The sequence below is a fragment of the Enhydra lutris genome, unplaced genomic scaffold (genome assembly GCF_002288905.1).
Source record: "Enhydra lutris kenyoni isolate GAN:26980312 unplaced genomic scaffold, ASM228890v2 scaffoldscaffold3, whole genome shotgun sequence".
Lineage (NCBI taxonomy): Eukaryota > Metazoa > Chordata > Mammalia > Carnivora > Mustelidae > Enhydra > Enhydra lutris.
The window spans coordinates 26601273-26628586 of NW_019154087.1; the positions used below are offsets into that span (position 1 = coordinate 26601273).

Below are 27314 nucleotides of genomic sequence, written 5' to 3' on the forward strand. Positions count from 1 at the left end.
CTTACCACTCCAGCTTCTTTGTTTTGCTTTTGTTTTTGTCCTAAGTGTTAATTTCATTTTATTCAACATAGTTTGGAATGTTTTAGATTGAGTTTCTATTGTGACTGACATTAGCTAAGTCCCTTTGTATACACAGTGTTATTCAAAGTTATTTTAATCTCATAATCATACTCTATATTATATATATTATTCCTATTTAGCAAAGATAAGAAAGCTATCCCTTAAAAACTGTTTAATGCTGAAGGTTTTATTTGTAAATAGTTATTCATTCCATCCAAACATTCAACCACCATAGAAATATTCAAGTATTAAACTGTCCAAATATGCAACAATCATTTGCAGTCACTATTCAACTATGATATCGACTACTATACTTTGTTAGGTGCTACAGAACACAGAGAAGAGTAAATCAGTAATTTCAATGAGCTGAAATCAAAATATAAGCATAATGATGTTGATGCACTGCACAGGTTAAAAACTAGCTCTGGACAGAGAGAAGGAAAGGACTCCATGCTGGTCATTCTGTAATTTGTGTGGAAACTGAAGGAAGCTGGAAATTTAGCAGTTGCAAAACTTTAGAGTAAGGTATGAGCAAGAGAAATCAGCAAAAGAAACTACAAGGTGAGAAGGATGAAATTATTAAAGGCTATGTGAGCTGGACAATTTCCATTTCTCAGTTCAGATCTACTCTCTACTTATTCTACTCCTTTTTTCCTGCCGCTTTCCCACCAGGCTATTTCTGTGGACTAAATGCATCTATAGGGTCGCTTGCTCGCTGGCCTCTTCCTGGATTTGCCTAATGGGAGACACTTGGAGGAGATAGGAGGAAGAGAGGAGAGCAAATTTGGGTGGTATCTACCATTCTTTCCATTCAGGATTGCTGCAAATTTGCTAAGCTTCCAACAGTACCCATAGCTCTTGCCAAGGGCTCTTCCCCCAAGAGTTCATCTCCTCACTTCAGATTAAAGCATCCTTTCATTCTTCAGACCTGGCAAGGGAGAACACCCACTCCTCCCACTTCTTGCTATTGCTAGTCCTAAGAATGTTCATTTCAAGTTGATTTCCTTTAACTCCTTTGTAAAATAGGGTTTGTATATGACTTACTTATTTAATTTTATAAATGGCCTCTTTTTTAAACTCACATCAGTTTTCCCATGCCAGTGTGCCATCTGTTTCTCCTGGGGCTCTGACTGATACAATGTAGTAAGTTTGAGCAAAAGGGAAGATATTTAGTGCCACTGTAGTAAAGGGTGTGCAGAATTGCAGTTAATCTTGTCAAAAGTGAAGACAGTGAAATAATTTACAAAGATAACTTCAAAGACATTGTGAAGAAAGCTAAGAAAGAGTAGCATCAGGGAAACCCATTATGGTGATGTTCTAATAGTTCAGGAATTGAGAGCTGGACGGGAGGGCAGAATAGATTTGGTGGTTTATGGTTGTGCAAAGGAAATGAAAAAAATGAAAAAAAAAAGGAGTTCAGAGTAACTCATATGTACATATGACTAATACAATGAGCACATTTCAAAAAAGTATTCATTTTCCAAAAGGGAAAAACCTATTATTGAAACACAAATATATTTTCATATATGCATAGTAATATTGATTTTTTTTTCCTGAAGCCATTCACACTGTCAGAGTAGAAAATGTTTCCACCCACTCTTATAATTCTCTTTAATGTTGCTGTTAGTTAAGGAAAATGTCTGCCAAAACTATTGACTTGTAGTGCCAAGTATAACATGTAGCTTTACTTAATCAGTGCACATAAAAGCCATATAAAACAGGAAGCCAAATAATTATGAGGGGAAGCTAATAGAGGGGAAGTGAATTTTGGCTCAATACCATTTGATATCTGAGTCATACTTGCAGTACTCTGAAAACTACACAAAGTAGTAAGTAACTTCACTCAGTTGTCCCAATAATATGCTTTCTGTCATATTTCTGATGATAAGGGCCTCGAACTATAATTAGTTTTCAGACAACCTCTTTCTAATTAAATTTAGAATCTCAAAGTTGTGTGGGAGACTACTTTTATCTATTTCAATGATTCACCTTACATTTATAATCCTTTAATTCACTCAATAAATGGTGACTCATTTTATTCCTGATTCCTGAGTGCCTCAACAACAGAGAGAAGAAAAAAAGAACTATTACCACTGAAGACAATCTATAGTCCCCTAGAGAGTTGTGATTCATCTTTCTCCAGAAACTGTAGTCTGAGCTCTACCTCCTATAGTGGTCTAAAACTGGTCTACGGTTTTGACCCTATAGAGTTTTATACGTTGACTAAAGCTAGCAAGTGTCCTGAGTCCTCTTTGAAATGTCTATTGTTCCCACCTGGGAGTTCCTTTAGCTCTTATCCCAACTCCTCCACTCTGGGGCAAACTTTTGAATTCCCTCTTCATCTAAAAACTCTTTTCATTATAAAATGAAATTAAACTGGATTGAATATTTTTTTCTTATTGCCTTGAAAAGAGGCTCTGTATGTATTTTAGGAAACATATTACCTTATAGTATAAATAGAATATCATGTGTAATTATACTATACAAAATTATGTATAGTGTATGTATAGTATATGTATATGTATAGTATATTTTATATGTCTATAAAATATTGAATACTGAAAATATTTATAGGTTGATTTAAACTTCAGATATATTTTAATGAAGGCATTTCTTCCAGAAAAATAATCTGCCAAGAGTTCAAAACTATTTTCAGGGGGAATAAGTTTCTTTCTTTTTTTTTTTTAAAGATTTTATTTATTTGATAGAGAGAGATCACAAGTAGTCACAGAGAGAGAGAGAGAGTAAAGAGAGAGAGAGGAGGAAGCAGGCTCCCCACCGAGCAGAGAGCCCGATGCGGGACTCGATCCCAGAACTCTGAGATCATGACCTGAGCTGAAGACAGAGGCTTAACCCACTGAGCCACCCAGGCGCCTGGGAATTAGTTTCTTAACAAAGAAACTAATTAACTTTCTAGTATATGATTGATAACATAAAGGTGACTTTGTGAAAGCAGTACTTTCAAAGTGATATATAGAAGTAGTGATATATGTTCCCATTATTTTTCTGAGACAATACAGAGATGACACAAAGTGTTAGTAAATTGGACTTTTAAAAAGTGATTTAGAGCTTTACAGTATTTTGTGGATGAAATAACCTATTATGTTCTGACTTTTTAATTATTTATCATCAGAGGTAGTATAAATAACATAAGATATTCATTAGCAGCAAGTTTTATATTGTCTATTTAGAAAACCACTTCTAAATTCATGTCTGAAATTTTGAGGAGAAATTGTTTTATGTCATACTCACTAATGAGGTAACATTTCATTATAACTCATTTTGTAATGACTATAAATAGAATTTAAATATTAAATGATTTATATATAAAGGTCTTAGAATAGCATCTGATACAGGTTTTAGCAATTATTGCTTTTATTGCTAAAAAAGAAAATCTAAATATATATTGGATATAAAATATCAGTGAAGTCATGGTTAATACCTACATCTCCAGTTTCATTTGACACCTCTGCTTTTCCCTCCTCTGTGCTATAGAGAAGCTGGCTTTTTTAGTTCCTCAAATACCTCATGCTTTCTCTAACCTCAGGACTCCCTATTCCACTTTCTCTTCCAGTCCCACCTTCATTCTAATTAACACCTATTTATCATTCCAAACTGATGTTGCTTCCTCAGGGAAGCCATGCCTGCTATTATCTCTACCATTATTTCACCTATACCCCAGACTAGGTCAAATTCCCTCTTTTATGCTTTATAATTACTAGTACGTGTCTTCATAACATCATGGTGTACACAAGGGAGACAATTTTATTTTGCGGACTTCCCAAAGGATTATACTAGAGAGACTAGCTTACTGACAGTACAGGGAACTGGGCTAAACTTCTAAAGGCATTGTAAATGACAGGGTCACCCATGGTACACATAGTATTTTTTTTTAATTATAGAATATAAAGTGAGTATAACAAAGAGAAGAAAAATCAAGTTTAGAATCAGAGGATGAAGACTGCTGGTAGATCCTCCCCTCCCCTAAACTCCTAAATCCAATAAAATTTTGAAATCCGAAATGCTTTATGTAATTGGATTTGTTGTGGAAATCATCAGTACAGTTTCTCAGCCAGGTCCACAGTGGGTGAGATGAATGTATTCATACAGATTCAAGAACAGAAACAGAGGGCATCAAATAGGTCAGATTGGATTTCACTTAGAAATCATGGGGGAGGGTGCTGAACTTGCTCAGGCCATTACAATAAAACTCCAAGAAAAATTTAACTAAATGTCCCAGAAGCAATATTTAAGTAGTAATTTCTTAACATATTTTGTGACTATCTGAATAATGTATTTCTTCTGTTTTAGACTCTGAACTCCACAAGAGGAGGAATTGTATCTATTTCATTTAGCAGTATGCCAAAGATTGTAATACAATCGTGGGGAAGAAAAGCATTCAAGAAATAGTTGAAACAAATAGCTGATATTTGATTAATAAATGAATAGATAGACCTAATGGCCAAATTTAAATTGAAAGTATGTATAGTGAGGGTCAAGTACTTTCACTATTCAGAAATTCTTTTTTAAATATCATCTCCCTCAAATGCCTGTTTATAAATTTTACTCATAAGAATCAAAAAACTTGGGATGCCTGAGTGGCTCAGTCAGTTATGTGTCTGCCTTGGGCTCAGGTCACGATCCTGGGATAGAATCTCCCGTCAGGCTCCTTGCTCAGCGGGGAGCCTGTTTCTCCCTCGGCCTGCCACTCTCCCTGCTTGTGCACTCTCTCTCTCTCTCTCTCTCTCTCTCTCTGACAAATAAATAAATAAATCTTTAAAAGAAAATGTAAAAACCTGAATAAACTGGTTTGTTTCTCACTTAATAATATTTTGAAGTTCCTATTATATGTATACATATATTTGAATGTATGTATATGTTTATTTTAATAAATACTTGTTCCCGCTTCAAAATTCACCAAGACTATATTTATAACAGATTAATTGGCTCACTCTTGCTTCTTTAAAACACAGAAAAAAACACAAAATAAAATTTGTCTACAAAATGCAATTTCAGAAAAGATTATATTTCTCTTTAGTGATTTTTCAAAGCAGAAAATGCCTTAGCACCAAAGGCCAGAAGTTGAACTTTTATGGGTCATGAACAGCTGTTGCAACTAATCTTAACTTTGCACAGACAATAGCTAAATAGCATTTTATATATGGGCTTTACAGACTAAAACATTGTCTACTGTGGCCAGAAGCAAATTGGAAAATAGTCAAATCCATGTCATTTCAGGCAAACAGTCTTTGCATTGTTAATATAATCAAGTACCCATCTGAAGAGAACACTGTCTTCTTATCGAAATTTTAAAATTTGCAGAAGCACAAAAAGATCCAAAAACAGAGCTTAATAAAAATGCTAACAAAAGGAAGAATTATACCAGATATCAAGAGCAATTGCAAAATGGAAAAGGCTTACTTATCGAAAAAGTTATGTCAAAATACCCTGTTTTAGACATGAAAGGACCAGAAAAGACCCTTCAATTATGCCAGAAAAAAAGTAAGTGGTAAAGAATGGATGCTTCTGAGAATTTCAGACTCAAAAGGTAATAAAAAGTAATTTTAAACTTGTTTAGGCGATATGCTAATTGGAAGAGTGAAGAATCCAACCTTAGCTATTACATACGAAATAATCATACCAAGGAGACTAACACATTTGAGAATCTATTTAATGAGGGAAGAATGGTAGTGAGAAGCTCAGACAAAAACCTAGGAATAGCTAACATGATCACAGTGAAGATACGTATTTCTTTAAAGGAGAAATAAAAGTCCTGACAATCATTTATGTGATATTATATCTCAGATTGGATCATTTCTTCTCAGGGTTCAGAGGATATCCATGTGGATGAGCCTAAGGATCCTAGGCTTTTAGGATTTTATGCCTACTTTTGAGTAAACTACTATTGCTGGAGAGAGTCACAGAATACGAAATATTGATGCCACAATGAATCCTAATTACCAATTTCAAATTGGTCTTGTCAGCAGTGCCTGGTAATTCTACCTACTTCTTTGGCCAACTGGCTCTCCCTCTCTATAATGTTTCAACATTCCTTTATTTTCCTCAAATCATTAACGTAATTAAATCTCCCAGGTATTCCTATCCTATTCCAAGCAGCAATCTTCTCATCCAAACCAAAACAATAGACAATTTAGTTACTTCCCTGCTTCCATTCCTTTTTTTCCTTTAGTCCATTCTCCATACTAAAATCTGATTATTCTCTAATCACCTAATCACCTCAACAACTTGCCACAGGACAAAAGACCTACAACCTGCTGTACAACTCCGTCTCAAACCACTTCGCCCTTCACTTTCTGTTTGTTACAGTAGTCTTTAATTTCTCAAGTACCCAATGCTTCCCGCAACCTTACCCATTGCTTTGGTTTCCTGGGGCTGTTGTAACAAAGTCATACAAATGGAGTGACTTAAAACAACAGAATTTTATTGTCTTAACAGTTCTGGAAGCTAGAAGTCTGAAATCAAGCAGCTGGCAAGGGCCATGCTCCCTCAGAAACCTGTAAGGAAATCCTTCCTTGCCTCCTCCTAGCTTTTTGTGGTTTGCTGACAGTCTTTGGCACTCCTTGGCTTTTTTTTTTTTTTTAATTTAAATTCAATTAGCCAAAATATAGTACATCATTGGTTTTTGATGTGGTGTTCAGTGATTCATTAGTTGCATGTAACACCTAGGGCTCATCACCACACGTGCCTTCCTTAATGCCCATCACCCTGTTACCCCATCTCCTCAACCACCTCCCCTTCCGCCACCCTTCTGCAACCCTCAGTTTGTTTCCCACAGTCAAGAGTCTCTCATGGTTTCTCTCTCCTGCTTTCTTTAGAAATGCATCATGCAATTCGATGCACCATTCAATTCTCCATCTTTGTATGGCATTCTCCATATGTTTCTCTCTGCTGCCAAAGTCCTCCTTTAAATCAATCATATTGGATTAAGACCCACCCTAATGACCTTATTTTGACTCAGTTGCCTTTATAAAAACTCGGTTTCCAACTAAGGTCACATTCTGTGGTACAGGGGTTTAGGACTTAAACATATCTTTTTGAGAGACACACAGTCAACCAATGAAATTCCATTAACACAGGAGTTTTTCACAGGTTCTTTGTTCTTCCACATATCTTCTGGCAATCTTTATTCTTCTGCTACCCTGCCTAGTCACCTTTCCAAATTTCAACCCAGAATGACTTTTCTTAAGGAAGACTGAATCACAATCTAAATATGTTTTTCCAAGTAAATGCATTCACATGGCTATATATTGCTTGCCTTTGTAACACTTGTCATATTTGGAATTTTATGTTTATTTTACATTATTTGGTTAGTATCTGTCTACTTCACTGGACTCTGAGCTCTGTGAAGGTCATTTCTCTTCAGTGTTGTATCACTATAAGTCTAGAATACTACAATAGGCATTCAGTAAGTGTTCAGTTGAATGAATAATGGATCAAAGCAGAAATGACAAAAATGTCAACTTGAATTTCCTAATTTTCACTAAATTTTCCTATTTCACTAAAGTGTTAGTTAATGAGAATATAAATTAATTGTTTTCGTATATTTCATATAAAGCCATATTCTCCCTGCCAAGAAATAATTTCTATAATAGAGAGTAATTCACCAAAACCATCAATAAAGAACTTGTACCGTTTTTTGAATTATTTGTGCTGTAGTAACTGTACAGGACTCTGACCCTCTCATGTCACTCAAATTCTCTTTTTAGTCTCAAAAAATCAACAGTTCCAAACATCCAAATTGCATTCATACACTTCCAGGGCAAGCAAAAAAGCAAAAGATTATGATGGAGTTGAAGAATACTCAGTTCAGTACGACAAAATTTATTGATAAGTGCTGTGCTTGGCTCTAGAAACACCCACTAAGCAACAAGTCAATAGAAGAAAAGAAATGTTGTGGTAAATCATAATCAGCAGCAGTGGAAACAGAAATGCCCAACTACAAATATTACCTTTCTATGCTTTAATATTGCACATGCACGCTTTTAGATTCCAAGGCAAAATGTGATTCTTTGGATGGCATCTATCTTGTATATTTTTCTTTCTCTTCCACAATTCCTTATATGAGTCATATTCAAAGCTACAGTCTGGAAACATACAGACTTTGAAGATGGGCAGAACTGGTTTAGCATTCTAGCTCTTACTATCTGGGTCATTCTGAACAATTAATGTCTTTAAGCTTCACTTTCCTGTAAAATAGAGATAATATTATTTGGTCGATTAGATTGTTCTGGATATTAAATAATGTGTATTATAAATTGCCTGCCCATGGTTAGCCATCAGTAACTTGCTATTATTCACCAAAATAATCACAAAAGGTACATTTTAAACTATTTTCAGTTTCAAACATATGCATCTTCTTTTCTTGTGTGGTTCACTTAATCTTCTGAAACTCTGGTACTGTTTTTATGATTTTTTTCATATCTAACATTCACTTATACCTATTGGCTGGCATACATAATACTAACTTTAGTTGAATTTACTTAAAGAAAAAATCCTTAGTTTATTATTTGTAGTATATAGATAAGTTCCAATATACCTATTAAAGGTCCAATTCTGCCTAATAGTTATAAAACAAAGAGCAATAAGAAAATTAATAATTTATCCTTATTTTGAAATATTTATTCTTAAGATTAAAATGTTTGGGTTTAATATTCATTCTCTGATTAAATTGTTGCCTTTGAAAATTTTGCATAAATCAAAAAATATCTGAGAAACACAGAATGGTCAACAGTAAAATAATTTAAATAATGTTTCATTGATAGTAATGCAGAAATATGATTAATTTTTTGTATAATTTGTAACTACTTTTCTGCTCTGACAGAATTTGGCAATCAGACATATTATTTAAAACTTTGAATTAATTCTCCCAGACATAATTACTATTTTACCAAGTGGATATAGCTTGACTTTTGCTACCATATTCAGAGTTTACAATTTCCCACAAACTCGCACTTTAAAAGCCAAGTATATTTTCCTACAACTATCATGTTATACATAGTTACATAGATACTATGAAGATTTTCATGATAAACCAAGAATTCGATTTTAGAGGTAATAGCAAGGCAGAGCCTGCCTTGGTCAAACTTGACTTATTCATTATTATCTGAATCCTGAACTTGTCTGTTGATATTTTTAAATGGAGTTGTTGATGATATCCTTTATAGGGGTTCCTCATCTTTGTCAGTCATAACCATATTAGTTCTCCAGAATTTTCTTGTAAACAGTTGAACATACAGAAGAAAAAGGGAGGTCTTGAGGTACAGAACTCATATTTTTAAGCACTTATTATGCACTTTTCCACTTCCATTCAGCAGACATTTACGAATTCTGATAATGTGTTAGGCATAGCACCAAATAATCGATACCTTTCACTTACATTATTTCTATTAATCTTGACTTCACCTCTGTGAGGCGGGTGTGCTTATTTCTATTTTTAAAATAATGAAGCTGGGTTTCAAAATAGTTAAATAAGTGACAGACTAGGATTTGAAACTTAATCTGCCTGATTCTTAAAACTATGCCATGATTATTATTCTATGTTACCTCTACATAAGCAAAATCCTCCTTAACTTGCTTACCAGAGAAATAACTCCTTTGAAACTCCATTTTAACTCTGTAGCAAGAGAGACAAAAAAAATGGTTTTCTTTGTTTTTATATAGGTATATGGCCATTATTGATCCCTTGAAACCCAGACTGTCTGCCACAGCAACCAAGATCATCATTGGAAGTATTTGGATTCTAGCATTCCTACTTGCCTTCCCTCAGTGTCTTTACTCCAAAATTAAAGTCATGCCAGGCCGTACTCTTTGCTATGTGCAATGGCCAGAAGGTCCCAAACAACATTTCATGTAAGTTAATTCTCTATTGTGGTTTTCAATTCAACTTATTAAATACTTGAGGAACTACAGGTTGGGAGCAACAATTAAGCAAATAAGACATAAGCATTTCCCTTAAGGGTTCACCGATTAGTTGGGAAAAAGAGATATTAAAATATTATAATACATGGACTGCCTGACTGGCTCAGTCGGTAGAGCAACTCTTGATCTCAGGGATGTGAGTTCGAGCCCCATATTGGGTGTAGAGATTACTTAAAAATAAAATCTTTTAAAAAGGGGGGGAGGCTAAAATACTACCATATAATATGATCAGTAAGTTTTATAAGTTTCAAAGGTTTCTATTAGGAAATATTTGATGACATTTATATGGGTTTGAATTAGGGAATTTCCTGGAGGACGTGATAAGATCCCTGGAGATGAAACCATTACACAACAAAAGCAGGGTTCTTATTGATTGAGAAAAGAATGAGAAGGGAAGAACTGAAGCCCAAAGGTGTGGCTTACCCTTTTATAAAATCCTGGCCAGGGAAAGGCAGTTCTGGAAGCTACACAAAACTTTATACGAATTCTAGTTGTGCAGTTATATTATCTGTCGCCCTCCTATTCTTCCCCAACTGCATCCTTACGATTTTAATTGAAAGCTATGAAGTCCTAGAGTTTAGTTTGCTAATTTATAGTATCATGACACTGGTGTGACTAACACATCTGAATGTTGTTTACCAAATTAATAATGCTATCAGATGTGTCATGACATTGGAAAAATGAATGTAAATGTCATTACCTGATTTTTTAAATTACAGTCATATAACTTGTGGATCCAAAGTGGCTTGGAGTAGTTACATTTTTTTATTTGGATAAAAAACAATTTGTTTCAAATATGACTGGTGTTGCAGAGATATATAGAACAATTTTACATATGAGAAAATATCTCTCAGTTGATTCATCTCTTTCTCTCTGATGATAAATTTAGTAATATTAATTCAACAATTACCAAGCAGAAAAATGGCATTCATCCTGAACCTCTAGGCAGGGAGAACCTGGGTAGTAGTTTAAATCAGCATTGCAATGCAGCTAGAGTTTTTGCATATGAATCAGAGATTGACAAGGATCAACTGGTAGTATTTGGATGACAGTAGTAGACAATAACATGATATCTTGACAGATTTGTGAAATGATAACTTGGAGAAAATGTGGAAATAATCTTTGGATTTTCAATTATGATTTAAAAGGTAATGAATGCAAAGTTCCATATGCAGTATCAACATGTGGGGTTTTTTTTTTCCATTTTTTGCAGTTACCATATTATTGTCATTATACTGGTGTACTGCTTTCCATTGCTCGTCATGGGTGTCACATACACCATTGTTGGAATTACTCTCTGGGGAGGAGAGATCCCAGGAGATACCTGTGACAAATATCATGAGCAGCTAAAGGCTAAAAGAAAGGTACTGTTCAATATTATTTTACATAGGATTTGTGTATGAGCCCAACAGAGAGGGGAAAACCTAGTCATAGCATTTCAATATGATTGGATGCTTTACTCTCATTTTTTGCCTGTTTTCTTTCTATCTACCCATTTTTTCTTTTAGCTTATGTCTTCTATAAGCAATGTCTATGTACAATATCGGTCCGGATTAGATAATCACTTTCTTACAGCAGGACTTGTACAACCTTTTGCAGAGTGTTCTCAATTACTTCACCTGAAACTTTTGAAATCTCACTTGAAGTCCCAGTGACTATATTTCTGCAGTTGTAGCTACCTTTGTCCTTTATTGAACAGAATACCCCTGATGTACTCTAATCTTCCAGAAGCTTCTTTTATCCCAGGAATTTCTCCTAGTATGTGCTATAATTTCCCAATATCCATCTACCTATCCCTCTCCTCCTAAACATGCCTCCCCTCCTCCCCCAGCCCCATCTAATTTCTACCAAGCCATCATGTATGTCTGATTAAGAGATGAGAGCTGCAGTATAGCTCTTCTATGACTTACTGGGTGGCAAGAAAAAGCTTATTTTTGAATAACTCACATGAAACAAAAAGCCTCTAAAAATTATTATATTGATATTTTACTAGGATTTTTTTATGAAGATTTTTTTTTTCTATCATGTGACTCAAGTGAGATTTTTAAAAAATGTGTGGAGTTGAAAAGAATCCTAGAGTTGTCTATTGCATCTTCCTTTCTCTGGTTGATGTGTTCCTCATACAAATCAGAGAGGTTTTCCCAAAAAGGAAAGAGTCATACTGATTATGCCAATTATTATTTATTCCATTGGTGATTCATTTATTTATGTAGAACTCTACTTACTACATGGACACTTCCTTAAAAAACACTCAACAATTTAAAAACCACTTACCTAAAAACCCTCATTTAATAAAGATCAATCATGTTTTAAAATCTAATGTAGCAAATCGATTTCATTTTAGTTTTTTCCTCTGTTACCGATAAATAAAGGAAAACAAGATTTATGTCCAGTTCACATTTTATCGTGGTCTCTAGTATTTGAAAACAAAAAGTGCATGAACTTCTACACATTAATTTAGTCATTTCAGCCTATAATATGGATAATTATGGGTTTCTCTTTCAAAGAAACTTACCTTAAAAATGAAGTGAAACTATGCCTTTAGCACACACACACACACAAAAAAGTCCCTAAAACTAGAAGAACATAAATAACACACATCTTGAACAGTTTCTCTTTCCATTTTGTAGTGTCAGCTCTCATTTTCCAACATCTTGCTCATACTGCAGTAGACTTGGGGGGTAATATTTTTTGTAGCTGTGTTTTAGGTGTCATCACATTAAATAACTGATAGGTATTTCAGAGTAACATTTATCTCTGTACTGACCACTTAGCTTCCCATCTTTTATTTCTTTCTTTTGGTTTAGGCATACTTTTTAAAATATTTTTTCTTGTTCACTCCTAAACAAATTAAAATAAGCCCAGTAATTGTTGACGATAGTTCTCTTTTTCTCATATTCATGTAATAATGTCTATCAAGAAATGAAAAGCTCATGTGAGTGTTCCTTTTTAATTTTGATTTGAGTCCCGGGGGAAGAAAAGCAAAAGGCAGTATTTTTGTCTTTGCCCTCCTATAACTGATGGTAGTAAGGCATAAATATTTACTTTTTGTTTCATTACTCTACAATTTCAAAGCATAAATTCCAATTCAAACTGAGAGGAACCCTTCTAGAACATTTCAAAAAAGTAAGACATTTAAAAGTTCCAGTCCATATTTCTGTCATACTGTGTTCTGGGCTAAAATAATCCAAAATGACATCCATGCCATGGACTTCTCATAATAAATCACCTTACCCTTGGATTCCCTTCATAAGCATGTATTAGAATGATCAAGCTTATTGCAGAAATAACACTCATTTCTAAAAATTTAAAAAATAGAGCTGGCTTTCTCTTAATTTATTTGTACCTAAAATTAAAATACTATGGTCTGGAATACAGTTATTTATCTAGTAATCATATTTTTTTTATATTTTAATATGACAAATTAGGTCAAAGATGTAAATCCCACCCTGGATAAGCACTTTAATAATATGCTATCTTCTAGGGAAATACATCTTTGGTGATACAGATTGGACTTCAGAGATTAAATAAAAGGGTATCTGTTACGTAGTACAAATTCATGATGACTGTGGGGAAGAATGACTCCATAACAACTCTGAGCCAGACTCCTAGTTATAAAAGAGTAATAGTGCCCCAAACACACATTAACAAGAATAAATGAAAGCTTATAAAATTTAGGCAACTCACTGAGATCTCTGCCACCACTGAGAAACATTACTTCCATTTTTCTTTCTCCCACAAACTGCAGGAATTGTGCCCAATTTCAAACATTAGACATCAACTTCTCTGAAGAACAGCCAGTAAAATAAATTACTATGTCGAAGCCATAATGAATTTAACAACCTAAAAATTAAACTAACATGAAACTTTCAGGTAATTGAGGATTAACTTCCCCATTTAATCTTTACATATGACCTAAGTATATTTATAGTTTGAAAATAATACCAGTAGTTCTAGCTAGTACCAGGTAAAAAACCTAAATATTAGTCTTGAGAAGTAAGTTAATACCTCTAGAAATATTTTCTCATCATTAAAATTGGAGTGTTGAAACTGAAAATCAGTATTAAAATTCGATGGCTCTACCAGCTCACTCAACACTAGGAGGTAATAGGTAGGATTGTCTGACATTTGAGTCAGATATATAGAACTAGTCTTCCAAAAACATGTTAACAATCACATTAATAAAGTCTTTCTTATGGAGTGTATTTTACAACTTCAGAGTATTTTGAGTACCTCATAGCACAGCCAGGTGTATTTAATTTATGGTAAGTGTGCTAGATTTTAAAATAATGTATTTTATATAACCACTGGCTTTCATAGAAGTTCATTTAAATATGCATGTTGAAATAGTAATGTACCTTTAATGTAATAAAGTGGGTAAATTAAGAATCCAGGCACTTTAAATAAGAATATCTTCAAATAGTAGAAAAATATAAAGTTTTGGTTAATATCACACAATCCCCAGAGTCTTAGCTCTCATTAGTCCATTTTTTGGGGGTAGTAATTTGTTAATATTCTTGCCAAAGCTCTCCTTCAAGAAATGTGTACTACTATTTTGTGCACTGTTATATTCAAATTGAAAATATAATATTTTTACAAATTTTTAAGAGAATGCTTTTCTAACATTTTCCTGTTTGCTGAGCTTGTTGTACTAATGTTTACATTCCAGTGTAAGAATACTTTAGTGTCTGGAAGAAAAAACTGATCTTGTTCTACTTTGTTCTACTTACTGGTGGATATAGTCACAGATTTTGGCTACCCTATGTATGAAAGCAATCTACTTGAAGTCATAACAATTATACAACAAAATTTGAAACTTTATCTCTTTATGTTGGCATATAAAGAGTCAGATTGTAAATATCTAGTGGTCAACTCAAAAAGCTGATTTTAAAAGACATCTGCAATTTAAAAAATGAACCACAGATCTGATCAGAACCTAAAATTTCATGAATCCCTTGCTTACTGCTATTCTGGAGTAAAATCAAATGCAGTATAAGGAAGAAATGAGTATGGGGTGCTAACATCTCATATTTAGGATGTTTTGGTAAAAGAAATCTAGTGTGTTCTTTGACATTTTTTCAGTCTTGTCAATGGTGTTCCATTTCCTTAAGTATCTAGAAGAAAACTGTAGATACTGTCTCAGAAGCCATGGTAATGCTTATTTGAGTTAGAATCTTATCTACAACTAAATCTACACAACTACAATTTGAAAGCTGCACTTTGGAAACAGAGAGTTGCTATCGCTCTCTCCCACTTAGTATTCTCATATATTGACTACTTTCTTGGCAATGTGGCTGAAAAAACAGTAGTGACGTTCTCCTATAAATGATATTAAATTCTTGGCAATAACAAAATATATCTCAAAATATATGTGTGAGTCTGCTGGCATCTTGGAACAACTATGTAGAAATAAATTGTAGAAGACCAGTGATAAGCAAGATGGAAAGAAAATAAATTATATTTATTAATGGATATATGAGTTGGACATAAAGCATAGTTTAACACATTAAATAATTATAATTATTAAATTCATCTATAAGAAAAATAAATGGTGGCTAGAGAAGGAAAACAATGATAAGAACTATATCAGATCAACTTTAATTCATTCATCAAAGGTGATATATTAGAAGTTCCTATTATAGAAAGACCACTGACAAAGTTTATCTGATACCAGAAAAAAAAAAAATGTTATCTTGTGATATTCTTATAAATCAGATAAAGAAAAATGACCTTGTTGCAAATCATATTAGTATTGATTTAATTAGGATGCTCCATGTGTGCTGATGAAGAGAATGGTGTCAATCTAAAAAGAGGCTTGGAGGGGCACGCCAGAGAGCTCTATCCTAAGTACTAGCTCATTCAAAATTGATCAATAACTATGTGGCCATGATAAATAAGCCTACAGATAGAGACAGAATATTAGATGAGGGGCACCTGGGTGGCTCAGTGGGTTAAGCCTCTACCTTGGGCTCAGGTCATGGTCTCAAGAGTCCTGGGATCAAGCCCCGCTCAAAAGAGAGCCTGCTTCCCCCTCTCTCTCTGCTTGCCTCTCTGCTTACTTGTGATCTCTCTCTCTGTCAATAAATAAAATCTTAAAAAAAAAAAAAAAAGAATATTAGATGACTGAATTAAGAACTAGGAAGGCCTAGAACAGAGGGCCATGTGCATGCATGCTGTATGGTCTTGATCCCATGGTTCACGAAAAAGAGTGGGGTCTTGGATGTCAATGATCTCTATTCTTTTTTTTTTTTTAAATTTAAAGATATTTATTTATTTGAGAGCAGGGGGAGGGGCAGAGGGAGAGAGAGAATCTCAAGCAGACACCATGCTGAATCCAGAGCCTTACCTGGGGCTCGTTCTTATGACTCTGAGATCATGACCTGAGCTGAAACCAAGAGTCAGGTGTTTAACCAACTGAGCCACCCAGCTGCCGCATCAATGATATCTAGTTACTGCCCTATCAGTGTGATTTTAGACACATCTCTTTAACTTCCAGAATCCTTATTTACTTAAGACTGTGGAGGTTTGAAAAAGGACTTTTTGTATTAAAATTCAGTGGTTCTAACACTCAGCATCATGCCTTTTACAAAGGAGACACTCAATTCCTGTTGATATTTCCCTCTTCTTGAGCTATTTTCTAGCTTTTTCTATATGGAGAACATAAAACTGAATGCAGAATCATGTCCAGACATTTATATCTGATTCTCACTTTAGTCCTTTTAATAAATCAATGGTTTTTATTTAAGATGGTTATAGATTTTATCAAGGCTTACAGTTCAGATAAATTACATTAAAGATAAAATCCATTTCCAAGTGGCGTAGAGTTGTTTTTTTCTATGCATTAATTTAACAAAAAATATAAATGGGATATTTCCTGTGACTACATTTAACCAAAGTAACAACAGCCCAACCACGAGGGGAAAAAGTGTTACTTCCAATTTTTTAAATTTAGCCTAAAAGCCTCTTAGTCTTGGAAAGTATCCATTAAAACAAGGTGAATCAATAGTATGATAGCACATTTCCTTCTCTGTGTTTTAATATTTACGTCACATTTTATGCTATTAATCTCATTTTTTTTTCCTAGCAATTGTCTTCCTTTAGCTACCCAGCTGTAGCAAATAAAGTAACACAACATGTGCACATTTTTCTAAAAGAGAGCTTGCTATGCAATGTCAGCAGTGGCAGACGTTCAGATTAATTGAGAATCTGCTGAAATGCTGGCTTTGTGAATAAACTAGAAGTTTTGTGTCTGACTCTTTCCCCATAATCAATTATTTTATCTTTGTGTACTTCACTTTCCCGCAATAAAAAAAAGGTATTATCTATATGACTTAGACTTCAATACTAATACATTATGTAAATGTACAAGCTAGCATATAATTCAGTGTGATTTTCCTATCTTTGTGTCTCTCCCTCATTTCTCTGCCTTCATGACACTTTTCCACTTATTTTCATGTATCTTTCCCCCAAATTTGGCATAATAATATTGTTATTCATATTATAATCATAAAACCATATATCCTTTTAAAATCTTTGTATTTTAAGAAGTACCTATCTTCTCATATTTTTCCCTTTAAAATGTATAGTATAGGCATACATTTTATATGTATGTGTATATATATATACATATATGTATGTGTATATATACATATATGTATGTGTGTATATATATACACATATATGTGTGTGTGTGTGTGTGTGTGTGTGTGTGTGTGTGTGTGTGTGTATAAGATAGGGTCCATGATCAAAGGAGCGAGAATGATACAAAGCAAAGTTTAAGCAAAGCTTTACTTCCATGCCAGGCATCAGAAACCAGACTGACCGGTCAGGGCTACCTTGTAAGAGAGAGATGCCTTCCCGATCTCACAGGCTGGTTTTATAGGGCATAATCGCAGACCTCAAGGTATCTGGCTTCTATTGTTAGGGCGTTTATTCCCAGAATCAATACCCGAAACCAATACCAGGAACTACTGGGGCGTTTATTCCCGGAATGAAGTCTGTGGATGTAAACAACAATATGACTACCTAGGCAATATGGAGTCGCTCTGGCTAAGCAGGCCCTAATTGTTAAACAGGTTTTAACATTAAACTGGCCCCAACTATATATATATATATATATATATATAAAGTTTATACAGGTATAAAACCAGTATTTTAGTAGTAGATTTTCTAGGGAAATGAAAATCAAGGACTATAAAATATATTTTTAAGTTTTTGTCATGTATCACAAAATATCTCCCCCATAAAGAAAAATAAATATTATAAGCACTTTTATATAGATGTTCATGATAATTTATCAACTGTATTTTATTCATATATTTTGAGAACAGTTTGTTCTCTGGCTGATGAATCAATGAGCATCATTAGAACATATCTCCTTTTTTTATTTTGGGAAATATATAAATATTCCCTCAGGATATGATGAAAATTTATGTGAATTGGTCCTTTGAAAACCGTGATGTCTTTAAGAAAAAGAACTAAGACCAAAACAAGTAAAAAAATACCTGAAATTTATGATAGATAGGAACGATATCACCTAGAAATACTTCTAATGGAAACAGTGAATCTTAAAGAAACTAATAGCTGCTCCAGCTCATTAACTTCTACCCCCTTGGGGCTACAACTCACAATCGGGAGCGCCTCCTACACCCGACCTTTGCACTGAATGCAGATGCCACTTGGATGCAATCTTTTGATTAAATCTTCTCCCTGCTCTCTATGGGTGGCAGTAGATAGCAATCATTTGAAAAGCCTAGAAAAGTTTCTGTGTATTTCCTTCTGCTTTGCCAAAGGTACTTGAGAAGAGGAAGTGTTTACTCTTTTTTGAAAAGATAGCACTTTCAGGAAAATGTCTGCAGCCCTTCAGTGCTTGGCAATCACTTGAGAAGATTTCTCCATGGATTATCCATTAATGGTGCTCATTCTGCAATCACAGCTGCAGAGAAAATCGGGATTAGGTTCAGAAATTGTGGAATTCTCACAGGAAAATCAAGCTTAGCATACGAAATCTGTAACAAGTGCTACAAAATGAATATGCAGGAATCGGTTGCATTTCTATACACTGATAACAAACTATCAGAAAGAGAAATAAACCAAACAATCCCATTTACAACCACATCAAAAAGAAGAAAATACCTAGGAATAAATTTAACCAAGGAAGTGAAAGACCTGTACACTGAAACTATAAGACACTGAAGAAAGAAATTGAAGACAACACAAATAAATGGAAAGATACTCCATTCTCATGTATTGGAAGAATTAATATGTTAAAATGCCCATACTACCCAAAGCAATCTACAGATTCGATCCAATTCCTATCAAAATTTCAATAGCGTCTTTTACAGAATAGAACAAATAATCCTAAAATGTGTATGGAACCACATACACACACACACACACACACACACACACACACGAAAAAAAACCCAAATAGCCAAAGGAATCTTGAGAAAGAAAAACATACCTGAAGGTATCATACTTCTGATTTCAAACTATATTACAAACCTATATTAATTAAAACGGTATGGTATTAGCATAAAAACAGACACATCAATCAGTGGAATAGAAATGACAGCCTAGAAATAAACTCACATAAATATGATCAATTATTTTACAACAAAGGAGCCAAGAATATAAAACGAGAGAAGGAATGATAGCGTGTTCAATAAACAATGTTGAGAAAACTAGACAGCTATATAGGAAAGAATGAAACTGGACCACTGTCTTAAAATTCTGAATACTTCAGGACACACAAACACACAAATGCACACACGGGAATGGTATCAATTATTATAGGTTTTACAAAATCACCATCTAAATAGATGAGATTGAATGAAACTCTTCTACTGGTTTTATGTGTGTTTATTATTTAAAACTTAGACTTATCTGAAGTTTATACAAGTTGTGAAATAGGATAACTGTTTTATTTTCTAGATTCTCTTCTATTGTATAATATTGTAATTCTATCCCCTTCACTTATTTCATCCATCCCCCTACCCACCTTCATTGACTTCCTTCCACATATATATTACTTAATTCTCACAATATTTATGTTACTTTTTCTTGCTTTATAGAAAAATGAAACTGAGTCTCAAACTTATAAAACTAATAAGTGGCAGAACTTAGACCTGAATCATCAACAGAAGTTTTTAGGACTGTGTTCTTTTAGAGAACTACTTAGTTCAAAGAACCAGGTTTCAGAATGATACTTTGTCTGAGTACTACCTGTATTATACAAGGTACATTCTTACATACTGTCTGTACTGAGCTTCATAATTTCCCTGAGGTAGTAGGCCTGATGGAAGGTGTTTTCTTTAACTTAACAAATCAGGAACCTGATGTTCCAGGAGGGTGAAAGTGGCCCAAACAGCTGAGAATTGTCTACTTGAGCCCATTCAGTACTATGGAATGCAAGATGACCATTCCTTCTGTCATATTCAACTGCAAGGAATTGGCAGCTACCCTTAGCCAATCTTTCGTGCATTAAAAATTTTGCCTGGTCATTCCGTTACACATCCCGATTTACTCTAGTCTAGTGCTGTCCAACAGAAGTTTCTGCAACGATGGAAATGTCTGTATCTCAACCGCCCAATGTGATAGTCATTAGCCACATGTAACCGACAAATGAACACCAAGTACAGCCACGATACCAAGAAATGAAAATTATTTTATTAATGTAGATTGAAATTTAAATGTCACATCTGGATAATGACTACCATATTTTTATCAGTGCTACTCTAAGAAGGCATAATAAGCCAACTAGTTATTTTGCAACCAGTGTTTACTCTCATTTACTGTGAAATTGTAGTAAGAATTGAAGAAAATTAGTAATTCTACCATTAAGTTCTTAAAAAACGAAGATTCCTTTACTTTAACATTTTGTTCATAGAATTCTGGTATTTAAAGTATTTTTTTCTCTATTCTTGATTCTTATTTTGTGTTGTGTGTATTTTAACTATATTGTGTCACATATATACTTATTTTGGCTACTAAGTTTCTTGAGCCATAAGTAAAGATTTCTTTGTAAGAAAAGGCCCATTATGACTTCCTTAAATTTCTGACATTATGCCTAACACAAACATATGTAACATATTTGTACAGCGTTAATGGGGAAAAACAAAACAAAACAAAACATGAACTGTGGAGTCAGATAGTCTGGTTTGATTCCTGGATTATTGGCTACTGGTTCTCTCACCCTTAATCTCTCATCCTCCATATCTCATTTATAAAATACCAAAATACTACTTCTTTTCTTGAAACTTTTTGATAAGGGCTAATCAAGATAATGTATGTATTAAAGTGTCTGGTTCCTAATGCTCATAAATATGCAATTCCAGTCTACATTTACTTTCATCGATTCGTGAGACAAAAATAAACCTAATTATGATCTCTAATAAAAATAATGCTTATGATAGCTTCATAAAAGCAACAGCATTTATTGCTCTTGTCATATGTCAGACACTCGATTTAGGTGCTTTAAGTAGATGAGCCAATTGAATTCTGACAACCACATGAGGAAGATACTATTATTATTTCATTTTACAGATAAAGAAGCAGTCAATAGATGGGGTATAGAATTGCCTGGTCTACTGAATGATAAAGTCAAGATTTGAACCCTGCAAATCTGATTCTAGAGAATGTGTTCCTTTTTTTTTTTTTTAAGATTTATTTATTTATTTTAGAGAGAGAAAGAGAAGGTGTGTACACACACACACACACACACACACACACACACACACACACACACGGGGGTGAGGGACAGAGGAAGAGAGAGAATCTCAAGCAAATTCCCCTGCTGAGTACAGAGCCTTTTGCAGGCCTTGATCTCATGACCCAGAGATCATGACCTGAGCCAAAGTCAAGAGTCAGACACTTAACCAACGGAGCCACCCAGTTGCCCCTAGAGAACATGTTCTTAACTTCTCTATTATACTGATCATTTCCATACTTTGCTCCAAGTATGGGGGTTGTAAATAAGATAAAAGAATTCTTCATTTATTTTTTTATTTGTTTAATTACCAGTAGTATAACTGAATTTAATATTGTATTATTTAGTGATCCATTCTGAATTAAAAGGCTTTTGAAGATTAAACTAACCAAAATACATAATATTGTTTTTAAAGAATAAGTACTTCCCAGTACTAGCAGTCAACTCAAAATTTATTCCCAGTGCCAGCAATCAACTTAAAAATTAATTCTTAGAAAACAATCCATCAGTAAACTAAGACTGCATGCATTTACCAAACTGAAGAGGCATCTATTTTAGATATGCAAAAATGTGCACTAAAAATGTGTTGCTGATTGTTGAAAATTTTAAATCAGCTCAATAAATGGTTTTATTTTGTTTTTTGTTCAGATCAATTTTTAACATTCTAAAGCTCTTTTTAATACATAAAAAATAAAAACAATAGACTCCCCCAACAAACTGCCCTTAGTTAATATAACACCCTAAAGCATACTGATATTAACTAATGGTTTTGCAGCAACTAAAACAATTTCACAATAATTACACTGCCATTGCCAAATATCAGTAGGCAAATATAAGTACAACTCTTTCTTATATTTGGAGAAAATCTAGATTTCTTTTTTTTTAATTAACATATAATGTATTATTAGCCCCAGGGGCACAGGTCTGTGAATCACAAGGTTTACACACTTCACAGCACTCACCATAGCACATACCCTCCCCAATGTCCATAACCCCACCACCCTCTCCCTACCCCCCCTCCCCCGGCAACCCTCAGTTTGTTTTGTGAGATTAAGAGTCTCTTACAGTTTGTCTCCCTCCCGATCCCATCTTTTTTCATTTATTCTTTTCCTACTCCCAAGCCCCCCATGTTGCTTCTCAACTTCCTCATATCAGGGAGATCATATGATAGTTGTCTTTCTCCGGAAAATCTAGATTTCTGAAGCCAAATAAGCACAACAGTTTGTGCCAGAAAGCAAGAAGAAAAGAGAGGGAGAAAGAGAAGGATTAAAGCAAGGAAAGAAAACTAGGAAGGAGAGTGATATACATGATATGTAACAAAAAAGATGAAAGGCTTTTTAACACAGACGAAGGAGACCTGGGATTGAAGACAGCTGAGTGCTAGACCTGGTATATTTCAGCATTCTCTTGTTTGATTCACCACTTTTCTCTGGACTCGTTGTCTTATTTATAAAGTGAGAAGTTTGAGATATATCATCTCTAAGTTCTCTTCCAGCTATAAATATCCATGATTGTAATTCATGAATTATTTATTCAACATCTAGTATATACTAGGCATTGTGCACAAGTGGTTTTATTTAACCTTACAGAATCCTATAAAAAAGGCTATATTTCAGGTCAGAAATATTAGTGGCTCAAACTCACTGGAAATTTTCTAATGGGTTCTGTGCAGCTGATTTTGCTTACACACCAAAGTTTTTCCTCATATCTCTGACCCCACTCAAATAACGAAAGTCACACATATTATATTATTATCCTCAAGTGATATGTCATGCAGGGATACAGATGGAAAGACCCACACTTAATCAGTTCAGTATGGAGTTCCCTGCACTCAAAAATAAAATTATTCTTCTTCAAATTGTTAACACTTCAGCCCCTATGTTTCTTTCTCTCTGATCATAGACTCCTATCCCCAGCCCTATCTAGTTGGAGGGAAGAAAAATTATGTGCTTTGACATATGCTTAGGCAAGTATTTAATGGGAATAGTAATGGGACAGAACACAGGAAGGAAAATCACAGGAAACATTAATACTTAAGAGTATCAACTTATGCTTATAGTGCAAGGTGATGTTTTTTATATGCAGTAGTTCTGTTTCCATTACTTATATAAATATGTATTCATATAAAATATACATAATGTCTCTCTATGCACTGCAGTAGTGAACTAGATGATGAGGCTAAGAAGTAATAATGGCATCTGAAACTAGCTAAAGATCTATGATGAAAAAATTTTCTAATTCCATAACCTTTATAACACACAATCTCTACATTATTTTACTTTACCCTCACGGTACTGCTCCAGGATAGATAGGAAAGGTTTTTTTTGTTTTGTTTTGTTTTGTTTGGGGTTTTTTTTGTTTTTTGTTTTGTTTTGTTTTGTTTTGTCATACTTAAGAGAGGCATAAGCAAGAGAGTCAGCGTTAGAGAAGGTAAAGGTGAAATAGAAAAGATCAATGTGAAACCTTAAAATAATCATCAGTGTTCGGTGACTGATTAGATATGAAGACAGAGAGAGGAAATTAAAAGTTCTATTTAAAGACTCAATTGCTGAGAAAACTGAGATGCTAGTGACAAGAAATTTGCCTGTGAGCAAATCCAGCAATTTAGAGTGAAGATGGACTCACTTTTGGAAGAACCCAACAAACATGGTCCACATGCAGCTGGAGGTGTGTTCCAGCAGAGGGAACGCTTACTCGCGCTAAGGACGGTGACAGCTTGTGTTACAACTGTGGGAAATGTCTCACACTTCTGTAATCTAAGAGCACCAGTTTTAGTCAATCCATTCTGTGCTGTGATTAGAAATGTTCATAAGCAGAACATTCTATCCCAGCCTCTGAAGGGCATAATAATTGTGAATAGAGGTGCACCACCTACTGAGTATCATGAGCCCAAATTCCTCTGCTCATGTCCCTTTCTTCCTCCTGTTCTCCACAGCACCAACCTCCCGAAGCCCATCAGAGGAGTGGAGAAAAATTGTTTTGCCAGAACTACCTGCTTTTATTTATATTTTTCATTATTTCTATTTTTTATTATTTCCAATTCTGTTAAATAAGGTCTTTCAACCGATGCAGAAAATTCCACTGCTAGCATTGCTCCTCTTTACTAGAGGTAACCAATTAATAACAGATTAGTAAAACATTCTTTGAAACAGGTGAATGGCTAACTGACCATTTATGCAGCCATTCTTGTGCTCTCAAAAGTAAGAGAGTGAGTATCACCTCTCTTTTTCTATTCCTATTTAACTTTGCATCATAACCATACAGTATTAATAATAATGTGTAGTCTTCTGCTTGTGAAGTCACCTCATGTGACTTGGTAAAAGCCAAAATCATGAAAGGGAAGAACCAGCTCTGGAATTTAGACTTCCTGAGTTCCATAATGGAACTCTGCCTCTCGTCCCAATACACACAGGAAATATTTTTAGTCTAAATCTGTGGAATAAAGTGCATGTCTTCAGGACTATATTATTATTCTCAGCACTAGAAATGAAGTCTAATGATCTATTGCCGAATGAGTTAAACTGTTCTTGAAAATTTTCCGTATTTCATTAAATAAAAATATTTCTTAGCCCTGCCACAAGTAAAATAATATGTAGGACTTTCCCTGTTATACAGATTCCTGATTCAGTATCCCAGTAAGTTAAAAACTCTAGTCAGTAAAACGAGTTTATATGCATGCATGTCATGGTCATTATGCAATTCCAAATTCCTTTAACATCAAACTGTGCTGGGAGAAAAAAAAAAAAGCCTCCTTTCTTTCATAAAAAACAAAAACACTTCAGTGTTTTGTAGGACTAACTTTATAAATATCAAATATAAATTGCCTGACCATGTACAATAATTAATAGAGAGGTTAGGTTAACAGAATGATAGATTGCAGAGGGTATACTTTTAGGCTTACGTAGTGCATATCCCCATGGAAGGTCTGCCGTCCTCGCAAACGTTTCCACAAACCTCCCATTCTGCCCATGCCCTCCGCTGGCAACATCAGCTGTGAAGCTTTTCCTAAAAAGAAAACTCCTTTCCAAAAACCCAAAGAATACATGAAGAACAGGCATTTCTTTCTTAGTGTCCTTTTGGTTGACAGCTAGGACACAGGAGCCAACAGAATCAAGGGCTTTCTCCGCTGGAGGTAAAAGTAAGAGATACCAGATTCCATGAGCCATTTCAGCCCCAGGAGCAGCTATGTGAACTGCACATGTCTCAGGCTCACCGTGCATCTATCTAGGTTAGGCAACAGAATACAAATATCAGTTGTATTTCATAACACCTGCCACAAATGATTTAGAAGTGGTGAGGGGCTGAGGGGAGAAAGGTGGAAAGAAAATGTATGAGGTTGTAAGAGAAACCATAGCAAACAACCAAGACTAAGTGACTTAAAAAGAGAAATTTATTTTCCCCAAGTTCTGGAGGCTTAGAAGATCAAGGTGTCGGCAGGGTTGGTTTCTTTAAGGTCTCTGTCCCGGGCTTGTAGATGACCACCTTCCTCCCGTGTGTTCATGTGACTTCCCTCTGAATACAAGGGCAGCAGTCACATTAAATTAGGGTCCACCCATAGGACCTTCACTGTATCTTATTTAGTTCCTTTTTCTATAGTCTGTTAACTTGTTTATTCTTGATTTTTTTTTATTTTTCATTTTTTAAAATTTTTTCTCACCATAACACATACCTTCCCAAACTTTTTTAAAGTCCCTGTTTCCAAATACAGTCCCATTTGGGAGTTCTAGGGATTAGAACCTGAACATATGAATTTGGGGGGGGGGGCAATTCAACCCATAACAAAGATGTCATTCATAATTTTTAGAAAGGAACCCTCTGATAAAGTGACTTCAGCGTCCTGGCTGCTTGCTGGCACCAAGGAGTATTTCTGCTGTTATAAAGATGCAAGTTCCTCAACAAGGGAGAGAGAGTACACTAAATGAAGGCTAGAGTATGCTCCTCTCCACTTCATTCCAACAGGCTTATCTTGGGCTAAAAAAAAAAAAAAAAAAAATTGAAACGATTTTTCTGTTTGTTTGCCTTAAATGTTTTATTCTTTTTCATCCCTAGTTGGCAGTTTGCTTATGAGAGCCCTTAGTACTTCCCCATTCTCCTCCAGTCCACTGTTTTCATTCCTGCCCTCAAAAAAACAGTTCCTTTTAAAATGATTTCACCTTCCCATCATTACTTAATCTTTCTGTTAAAGTGCCTGGCACGATGCCCAAGCCCCCCAGCACAGCGTTCTGTGAGTGACTCTTACTCCGTGTGTGTTTAATGACAGCCCGTTCCCAGGACTTTCCGTTTTCATTTACCATTAGTTATGTGACCTGGTTTTTAACTAACTTCATATATATCATTTTTTTCATATGTCCTGAATGACAAATGTAAGTTTTCTCGAGGACTTTGTAGATTAGTCGAAAGGGAGAATTTGCCTCTTAGAACACAGAACCCCTTTAGCATGTCTTCTTAAGTCAGCAACCAGGTAATTGTGTCCGTCTGGCTCCCTCTTCATCTTCTCCCTCCCCACCTTTCCTCCTTGCAGCCCCTCCTTGTTTCATTTCTCTGCTCCACAACGACCATGCACCCACAATTTCAAGGACAAATTTAGTACTGTTCCTTTAATTCAAAT

At 34.7% G+C, this 27314-nt stretch overlaps 1 protein-coding gene across 1 annotated transcript in view; it reads left to right on the plus strand.

Moving 5' to 3' along the window:
• Positions 1 to 27314, plus strand: part of LOC111156967 (tachykinin receptor 3) — a 73883-nt gene that overhangs the window by 20966 nt on the left and 25603 nt on the right. The window contains exons 2-3 of the mRNA XM_022518154.1: positions 9742 to 9930; positions 11213 to 11363. Of these exons, the coding sequence (XP_022373862.1) occupies positions 9742 to 9930; positions 11213 to 11363 (340 nt within the window). The remainder of the gene's footprint in view (positions 1 to 9741; positions 9931 to 11212; positions 11364 to 27314) is intronic.